This window comes from Anopheles cruzii, chromosome 2 (genome assembly GCF_943734635.1).
Source record: "Anopheles cruzii chromosome 2, idAnoCruzAS_RS32_06, whole genome shotgun sequence".
Lineage (NCBI taxonomy): Eukaryota > Metazoa > Arthropoda > Insecta > Diptera > Culicidae > Anopheles > Anopheles cruzii.
Window position 1 is genome coordinate 41,692,192 of NC_069144.1, and position 9,986 is coordinate 41,702,177.

At 50.6% G+C, this 9,986-nt stretch overlaps 1 protein-coding gene across 1 annotated transcript; it reads right to left on the reverse strand.

The window, feature by feature from the left end:
* Positions 1–2,564: 2,564 nt before the first annotated feature.
* LOC128279083 (T-box-containing protein TBX6L-like) lies at positions 2,565–7,596 on the reverse strand. The gene is made up of 5 exons (XM_053017805.1): positions 7,500–7,596; positions 6,542–6,710; positions 4,243–4,510; positions 3,984–4,121; positions 2,565–3,302 (listed from the first exon to the last, which is right to left on the reverse strand). The coding sequence occupies exons 1-5, from the start codon at positions 7,594–7,596 to the stop codon at positions 2,565–2,567; spliced, it is 1,410 nt and encodes a 469-aa protein (XP_052873765.1).
* Between the last annotated feature and the right edge of the window lie 2,390 nt (positions 7,597–9,986).

A 9,986-nucleotide genomic window follows, 5' to 3' on the forward strand; every position in this document is an offset into this window, starting at 1 on the left:
CAATTTTTTACAGCTGTTTTGCTTGGATAAGATTTGGCCCATCGTCGATTTTTGTGTACTCCAAAAATAATTGACCACGAAGCGGTAATTTGAGTTTTGGAAAAATGAAAAAAACAGGGAAAAGCCACAGGAGGCCAGATCTGGGGAATAAAGTGGCTTTGGCATCACTAGAGTGTTGTATAGGCCAGAAATTCGGACAGAAACAACGTTGTGTGAGCAGCGGCGCGACAGCCAATTTTGGGTGTTCCATAAATCCGGGCGTTTGTAACGGATTGCTTCGGGTGAATTGCGCATAACTTGCAGGAAATATTCTTTATTGAGCGTTCTATTCTTTGGCAACTACTCATGATGCATCATGACCGTCTAATTGAAGAAAACTGTCAGCAAAACCTTCACATTCGCCCGAACTTGGCGCGGCTTTTTCGGTCTCGGCTCATGCGGCGGCTTCCATTGATTTCCCCATTTCATCATAGACTGATGCTTTGATTTCCCCGTCATAACCGTAAACCCATGATTCTTTACCAGTTATGACCGCCCGGAGCAAATTTGGGCCGTCGTGGACAGAGTCCAACAGCTCCTTAGCAATGTTAATGCGATGCCGTTTTTGGCCGAATTCGGTCGAAAATCGAAGATGAGCCGAAACACGGGCAAGCAAAGCAGCTGTCAATTACCGATACTTTAGGAGCAAACCATGTATTTGAAAACTATTAAAAAGGCCCAATGCTGTGTGACTCAAATAGGCTCAATGCTCGTTCCAACGGGCGTTAGTCCGTTGAATGCCACGTGCGGCCGCCACTTTATGCTGCCGGCGCAACGATGATCAACCTCCCTGCGTGGAGTGTTGATCAAGAGGATTCCGTATTCCCGCGAAGTGCCATCCATCCCGTGTCGCGCGGCCGGCTACCGAAAGAGCATTATGCTACCGGACTTTGTCCGCACGATCAGACCACCGTCGTCGTCGTGCGTGTCACTTGAGTTTGCGTCACCAGCCGCAGTCCTCCAGTGGTCGGGTCTCGCGTTTCAGCTCCTCCCTACCATCTTGAACAACATAAACATCATTGTCCGCGCGCGCCGGGCAGTGCCGTTCGCGCGGCGCTCTGTCGGCGGCCGCACTGGAAAATAATGCTTCCATCATCGTCGTCGTGGACCACCAAAGGTTTTTCCTCGCCGCCCGCCACCCCCCGGCAGGACAGCATCAGTGTGAATGTTTTGTTTTGTTTTCGTGTGTGTGTGTGTGTACGTTTAACTTTATTTTGTTTCATATCTCGAGATCATCAGCTGCAACAACATGACGACGACGACGACGACGATGGGAAGCAATGTTTGGTTTGTGGTGTTCGTTCCACGGCATTTCGGTCACCATTTTCGGACAGTTACTTTTCATTCGGTACGGGCCAAAGTGTGCCGATGTTCCGCTCATGTTTCAGATACGATCATCGTTGGGGCTAGGCACTTGTTACCAGCTTTTTTGTTGCTAAATGTAGGTGATAAAATATAAGCTTTCGGATAAAAAATACACACATCACGGGACTTTGTATTATTATCATTCACACGATCGTAATTTATTTCTTCTCTCTATTGCGTGCTCCGAGGGTTATGCTTAGTACATAATGAGATAAGGCATGCTACAGTGGCTTAAGGTTCTATCGCGCTAACATCGAATCAACTAAGACTAAAACAAAACAGGTAAAATGACGTGACACAGTACGCTCTAGAAAGGGGACCGATAAATGTAAGGCCACTTCTTCTTCTTCTTCTTTGATTCACAATAAATTATTCCCTAACATCGCTAAAACCTGAGCTAGGCCGCAAACACTAAAACATGTCACTGGCGCCGTATACGTGCTTACGATTTAATATACTGCCCGGCACGAGAGCCACTCGCGGCTAAATCTAAATCTAATAGGATCTAATAGGATTGAGGGGGTTCCTCCTCGTGTCAGAGCTTGCCGCTAGTACGTTCCTACAAACTAGTCAACAATCTACTAAGCTTCCTGCCCCCCCCCGAATAGTGTGCCCAGTGAGCTCCCGGCTCTACTGGCCGGCCAGCCGTTTCTGTACAGCAGGGCAGAGAAAAAGGAGCTGGGGAACGGAACTGTACCTTCTGTCGGATTGCACGTGGATAAATGTTGGTGGCCAAGAATGTTGTGCGGCTTTTTAATCTATGCTCGCCTCACCGTGCCCGTATTTGTCCGCCTGATCTTTGTTTGTGACGCTCTCTTCCGTTCTGCTTCTACACCTTCGAACAAGCGCGCTACACGACTTCACAACGTAGCACCTCCAAACCTCACACCTGACACGTCCCGACGACCCAACAATGGCACCGTCTGTGCGCTCTCAGCCTCAGCCATCAGGATCTGGCCCCGCAGCCCCTGTTCCATCCCCTGTTTGTTTTGCTGTGGCTTGGAGAGAAGATTCTTGAGGCAGCGACACGTCGCGGCAGCAAATGGACGCCATCCGCAGCCATTGCGGTCCACGCGGTGGGATTTGTTTGTGCAGCTCATTCACAGGACGGACGCAATGGATAAGCCCCCCAACACACAACAAACAACAAGCAAACCGGCTTACCGATCGTGGCCCAGAATGGCCGAGATGCTGAAGGGTAGCTGCTGCTGTCTCGCCTGGTGTTGCTTCTTGATCGACGGCTGGCCGTCGAGCGGAGAGCTGGCCACCGATACCGGGGATGCCTGGGTGGCAAGCGGAAGAAACTCTCGCCGGGCGAACTGCTGCAACTGTTGGGCGGCCTGCACCAACGCACTCGGTTCCAGGGCCGGTGAGCCACCAGGTGGTGGGCAGCGGCCACCAACGGCCGCGGCCGCCGCAAACGGGAACATCAGCTCCATCCACGAACCACAGCCGCCGCCGTGAGGCGATAGATGATGGGCACCGGGGGGCATGGCCGCGAACAGGGCCATCCCGGCCGGGTGCGGCTGATAGAAGGCACGTGCCGATGGCGGTGGCGGTGGTGCGTGGTGATGTCGCATCGGTGAGCCTCCGAAGTCGTCCACGACGAGCGGTGAGCTCGTACCGCTCGAAGAACCATCGCTCACCGACAGCTCACTGTCGTCGAGTGAGGACAGCGACCGGGCCATGCTGCCGGCGGTGCGCGGACGCTTCGCGTCCGGACTTGCGTCCGATTCCGGCCCGTCCGACTCGTCGTCATCCGAGGAGCTGCGGCCACCGTGGCCAGAGTCGGGCGAGGACAGTAGACCGGCCTTGCGCTTGCACCGTGACTGGCCCGTCTCCCGGAAGCCCTTGGCAAAAGGGTTGTTGTCGATCTTCAGCTTCGTGATGCGATCGTTCTGGGGGAAGCCGAAAGCAAGAGGAACGGAACGCGGTGGTTAGTTGGGGCATAGAGAAGCGGGAGGCAGGCAAACTGCGGTCGGGGACGAATCGGGAAAATCGGAAAGACCGGGTCGAATCGGGAAAATATACAGGGTGATCCATTACGATCCAATTACTTAAACGTTAAATAACTCCGCCATTGTTCAGTAGATTTCGATAAATTAGTCAAATTCTAAAACGTCAATGTATGCCATTTTAGTTATAGATCAATTTACGGTAAAACAACGAAATAATATTGTAACACTGCATATTGAAAATAATCATTCTGTTTGGACAACTTCTTCTGACTTCTTTCTGTGGGGCTATTTGAACAGTAAGGTTTATGATGCCAACCAACCGAACACTATTGAAGAACTGAAAGCTAACATCACAGCGGAAATTGCTGATACTTCGTTGTCTATTACCGAAATGTTGTCAAAAGCAATGAAAAATGCCCAAAAAAGCCTCTTTTTGTGTGTCTAATGAAGGCGGTCATTTGATCGATATTGTATTCTGAGTAAATTATAAATAAACGGCATCCTAGACCCTAAAAAAATCTTGTTCATTTGTCAAAATTGACTAAAAAATGGCGGAATTATTTGACATTTCCATCTTTGGATCGTGATGGAACACCCTGTAGATCGTAAAATAGGACTCACCTGATAAGCGGTCACGGCGACAAACTCCGTCTCGGGGAAGGTAAACGCTTGCTGTGGAGCCCACGGGATCTGGGTGGCGTCCGAGGCTTTGATGACGTGCAGCCGTGGCTGATACTTGTGCATGCTCGTCAGGACAATCTGCGGATCGGAGAAGGATGCGCCAGAGATTAGATCGTGTGGATTAGAGACATCGCTTTAACCATTCCAGATTTTTGGCTTTGAGTCTTTAAGTGCAGTTCGCCAAAAAGGATACACTTACATGGCCACTGCTGTCGAGCGTGTTGTTCGTCAGCTTCACCTTGTTGAAGACAATCGGCTGCGACGTCCAGTGCGACCCGAGAGCCGGCCCGTCCGGGTGGAAGTAGATGCGCTGCGGACTCTGGGGTTCGGCCCCTCCGGCCGGCACCCACTGCGAGCCACTGAACTTGAACCGACAGTCGCTGATCGGGACCATCTCCAGCAGGATGAAGTAGTTCTCTTCCGCCTCCAGCCCGTTCACGGAGAGGCGCATCGAGGGGAACATGCGTCTGCAAATAGAGCCCGAGAGAGAGAAACCGATTAGTGACTTGGTCCGGCCTTGGATAGCTTTCACTGGGCGAGAAACCCTACGACGGGCTTCGGCGGTCCAATGAGAATGAGTTCGCCGCCTTTCCGCGGCCGATTTCTAGTTTTGGCAGCCCCCCCATCTCCCGAACGAAAACGAAAAGTGGCCCCCCGGTGGATCAAGTCCCCCCGTCCCGGTGCGCCTTTTACGACACCCGAATAACCAATTTAGCCCAGGCCGTTACAACAAACTATCCGGCGGCCCGCCAAAAGGGGGGGCCCCTTTCTTGCGCCACGGTCGCTGCGAAGTGTGTTTTGCTTAATTAAATTTTATGAGCCACCCGACCGGCCGCTGGGACCGACCGGGCTGAAGGAGCCTCGTGGCCCCAGATGAAGAAGAATCGAAAGCAAAATAGTAAACCGCACGTCAAACCGGCTGCCGCCGCCACCACCACCACCGGCTCATCCGTTTTTTACGGGTTTTTATGATTTGTGAGTGGTCGTAAAAACAAAATTTAACTATATTCTCTCGCGCGCGGACCCTGCGCGGTCGGTCCGCGGGCGTCCGGAACCCGGCACGATGAAAAAAAAAATCTCGGAAAGGGTGAAACGATCTGACGAGATCTGTCGCGCACACTTCGGGATCAGGTCTGAGGGGTCCCAGCAGATCGTCAGATTTATCGATCGGGAATAAATCAGGGGCATCAGGGACGCGCGGATCGACTGATCGGGCTGATCTGATGGTCGTGTGAAGCGGATCATAATCGAGGCGGGGTTCTGAGAGGATCCAGACAGAGCGCTCGGCGACCCGCTGTGCTGCCGGCCAATAAACACTTCGTTTTCGTGTCTCGCAAGTCGGCGGCAGACCTCAGACAGCAGGCGCACACACACACGCACGCCTCATAACGCCATCCCGCTGAGGTGATGCCCAAGAACCTTGCGTGGTTCGTTTCGATCTCTCCGCTTTGTCTTAAGAACCGTGTGTAAGATGGTGCGGTTCCGATAGGCTGATTACTGAGGCTCGCCTTTGCATGCGCCAATATCGCAACTCAACTCGCATATGCCTTGTTAGCAGGCTGATCCTCCCGAAAAGATCACCCATTTTGCGACTACCACACACACAGCCCCATATGGCGCAGAATGCGTCCCGGACACCGGAACGAAACCCCCGAAAGAAAAAAAACGGTGATGCAACTCCGGGGCCCGGGCTGGTGGTTGAGAAGAAGGAACGTCAAACGAGATCAAATCCCAAACAGCCAACCAGCCAGAAAAAAAAACCGAGCCAAGACCTAAACAGGAGACGATCCCGCAGGGCGGTCGAAAGCAAACAACAAATTGGCGCCAGCCCCGGCAGAGAGGACCCAACCGGCGGAGGACGGTGTGTGTGCGAACGGAGTGCAATTCTGTAGGCAACACGGAGAGGCAGTGGGCTGGGGAGTTGAAAATATAACATAACTCCGAGCTGAAGCGGCCGGAACGTTTTATGAGTGCGCTAAAACAAAACAAAAAGTACCACCAGCCAGTCTCAGTCCGACCAATAAAACACATTAAAACTAACGTTTGTCGAAACGTGTGAAGAACGAGACGGCAATAATGAGCAAACGCGACACGCGAGAGAGAGAAGGAGGGCGCGATGATAATAGAGAGCTGCAGGAGATCGACTTTTGGGAATCCAGCTTCACACCCGAGACCGGCCAGCCAGCCGAAGAATTATGATTATTGTCCTTCACACTCACCAAAGGATGCGAGCGAGAAGGGAGAGAGAGACCGAGTACCGAGTGTCGGGGACTGTCCTGGCGGCGGCGGTCGCCCTTTCTGGAAAGGGCTCACGTCGGCAAGGTTGCGTCGGTTTGAGGATTGTAAAATTTGGCGCCATGCCAAGAACCGACCCGAAAAGAAAAAAACCGGTGCACCGGCGATGATGTCTTGGATGATGTTTTCTCCGAGCCCGAGAGGTTGGAAATGTGTCCGTGGTTCAGCCCAGCAGGGCTGTAGTTCCCGTGCATGCTACTTACCGGCCACTCTTGGTGATGATCATCTCGGTACCGATCTTAGCGAACTGGCTCCAGAGGTCCCGGTTCTGCAGCTTGACGTCCACGTCCGGCAGCGTGTTGTAGCGGGGCGGTGGCACCATCATGGTGTGGCGTGTGGGTGGCGGCACCGGTAGCATCGCCGGGTATGGATCTAAGGAGCAACGAGAGAAAAGGTGGCCGAAAAGAGCCAAGGATGGACCAACAATTAGTTCCACGTGAAATTCCGGTTTTTCGATTTTCTTTCGGCGACCCCCGGAAGCAGTCCGGTCCCGGTCCGGTCCGGTCGGTCGGATGGCTGACTCATTTCACAGTTTGATTTGTTTGTTGTGCGAGAAAACAATGATAGTTTGGGAGGGCGCGAGAATTGAGAAACCCAACCCATCGGCGGCGTCTGGGTCCCCCCTCCGTAACGGTTCCATTGTGCCGCTGTGGAGGGTGCTAATGATTATGATATTTACATCATTATTTTCCCCATTCGTTGCGCTTGTTATGCTGCTGCCGGCACCCGCCCCTGGTAAACACTTATGCGCTCGAGGGGAGAGAACTCACAAAACTTCCCGCGCGTTCCCGAAGGCATTTCGGGTTCTGTCTCTTCGGGCCTAGCGCAGTGCGGGTGTGATGATTTAATCCGAAAGACACATCCGAAAGCATATGTAATTGAAACATTCGTACCGGAAGTTAATTAAAACAAATTGCCGTTCACACTTCACACGCGCGGCGTGCGATTGAATAAATAAATATCTAATCGTATCGAGGGTCGTTAAGAGTGTTTATCGATCAAACTCCGTCGGTAAAAAGGCTTCGCTGTGGTGGAATTTCGTGTCGAGCTGGGAGTACTTCAAGCGACGCCACACCGAAAAAAGGCCGTCGGCAGATTGTCAGTCACACGGGTGAGAACTCAATCTCATCGTACATGTTGATTTACAGAGTGGTTCCTTACCCGGCAAGCGTTGCATCTGGTGCATCTGATGGCGATAGAACTCGGACTGCAGCGCCAGGTGATGGTGCATCCGTAAATCCATTAGATCGGCGGTCATTGCGGCCAGTACCACGTCCGTTCGTTTGTTGCACTCGCACGACACTTGTAATACTTCCTTGCACATGCACTTTGCACCAGCAGCAGAAACCGGCACACACAGGCTGGGCGAACGCACTCGTAAGTCTTCCGTCCCGTCGGCCCGAAGCTTGTTTATTTTCCGGTTTTCGGTAATCCTTGGCTGGCCGCGGTTGTGTCACTCACTCGCTCCACTCAACGACATCACTATCCGGTTCAATTCCGTGTTCTATTGCTGATTTCAAAGTTTCTTCTCTGTCCTGGATGATCCTCGCGAATCTCACTCGGATCGGAACACACAAAAAAAACAAGACTGTGTAGTTCACCCGCGGATTCAGGAGACACGTCCGTTCTCTGGCAAGTTAGCTCGGTAACTGGTTTCGCTAAAAACAAACAGCGACCTGCTCGGTTCCGAAGCAAGTGGCCAGTTTCCTTGCGAGTGTGTGTGTAGGGACGAACCCACACACCCAGTCACGCCAAGGAACCGGTTCCTTCGTATTATCCGTAGCCGTCGAACGCACACACACACGCCTTGAAGAAAAGCGTCGAAGTCGAAGGGGGAAAAGAGGGAAAATCGCCCAAACAAACAAACACACAAACAGAACGTGTGTATGAATCCGTTTTGCCTTTTTTTCGGTTGCTTGGACCGGTTTTTTGTCGATTCTGGTTGGTTGGTGGTTGGATTCTGGTGATTAATGGACCTTCGCGCATAGCTCCTCCTTCTGAAAACGTGCACCTCCGAATGCACCGACTTTTGTCTCTTTCTTTTTCTCTCTCTTTTTCGCGGTGCATCCGAGATGCAGTTTTCGGACCACGGTGGGGTTAGTTTTGTGGTTGGGGTCTGCGAAGCCCCAACTATCCGAAAGGGCGAAAAGATAATGGCGTGAACGTAATGGCAAACGCACGGTGAGACACGTCGTCCTGCACACACACACACACACGCGCGCGGCATGTAATTATGATGAATTACATTTTATATTGCGTTGATCGGTCCTGATCCGGGTATTACCTTAAGCGAATTAAACCGGCCGAGCGATTGGCGAGCGCAGGCCATGCAACGTTGTGGTTCCGGAGATCGATGTAATACCAACGCACCACCAGGACCCCCCCGACCGTTACGCCCGTCGGAATGCCGAGTTTACTCATCGGATAGCAGTGCTCGTGTTTCGATCCGATCCGAGCATTACATCACTAAGCAGATCGATGGCTGGAATATTTCGCAGTATGTTTGCGGTTTAGAACGGGAAGTGCTACAAATGTCTTATCGGGCTTCCGATGGACGTCAAACGCAGCGAGTTATGGACCTCATACTGGTAGGAGTGCTTTTTTTTCTTATTTATTAGAAAGACTTTGAGCTGCAGTAGCTTAACATTCATCGGAAGGAATGCTGAGAGTGAGTCTTCAGGAGTATTTTGTCCTAAAAGCACCAACTACAAATCCTTGTTCCGTAACTGACTACGATCTTCAACTATATTGGCAATCTAAAGAAGGCTTTTCCACGAAATTAATTAGTAAAGAAGCAACTGTCTGATTTCCATTAGTCGCTAAACGATGAAACTACGATCGACCCAGATGTTTGATGTGGATCAAATATGTACATATACGAAATTGTGTAGGTCTTATCCTTTGGTTTTAGTATCGAAAGCTCTCTTAATCATAGTATCGAAGGCCATTTCAACTTGAATTTCAAAAATATGTTCATAGAATGAGTTGTAAAATGCATTTGAGGTACTACTGGAGATTCTTTCTTAGTTAAAATAATTCAAAAACCATAGAATAGAAGAATTCAGATTCCAGTGCTTTCCGGACTTAAGCGCTCATGCTTTGAAGACATTTTGCCAATTTTACATTATAATATTAGGCATGTTCTGTCAAACAATATACAAGAAAGGCTTGCTGTATTTTTAATAATACGATTTAATAATACGAGAGTTTAATATCTATGATCAATATATGCGGATATCGATTAAAAAGTTAGTTTTTTGAAGTACTATTTCTTATTATAGTTAAAACAAAAAGATCAATAAATCCCTTTAGGGTTGTTTTTACTTTTTATTTCATTTAAAACGTTTCTCATCCAGTTTGTACCTCGACGTCGCCTCTTAGTTTTTTGTGGCTCTCCTGAGACTTACACTCAACCTGTCGCCAGGATGCACTCAATCTTGAGCTGCTGCCTTCGGAACCGTCGCTACCCAAGCCACTTGTAGCACTTGTCACGGCAGACATGGGGCGGAAACGTACCATATGCGAACAATGTTGATCGCTGACGGTGCAGCCTTCGACGCGTACGCATTTCATTTGAATGGGGTATTTCCATGCCTGGCCTTAATTCATCTCACAGTGTACCCGTCGCAATGGGGTAAACTGTTCCAT

Excerpts from the sequence above, each read along its gene's own strand:
- LOC128279083 (XM_053017805.1), bottom strand. The coding sequence starts at position 7,596 with ATGACCGCCGATCTAATGGATTTACGGATGCACCATCACCTGGCGCTG. Across the intron at positions 4,122-4,242 it reads CGCTCGACAGCAGTGGCCAT|ATTGTCCTGACGAGCATGCA; the intron begins GTAAGTGTATCC and ends TCCGATCCGCAG. Across the intron at positions 3,303-3,983 it reads TCGCCGTGACCGCTTATCAG|AACGATCGCATCACGAAGCT; the intron begins GTGAGTCCTATT and ends GGCTTCCCCCAG.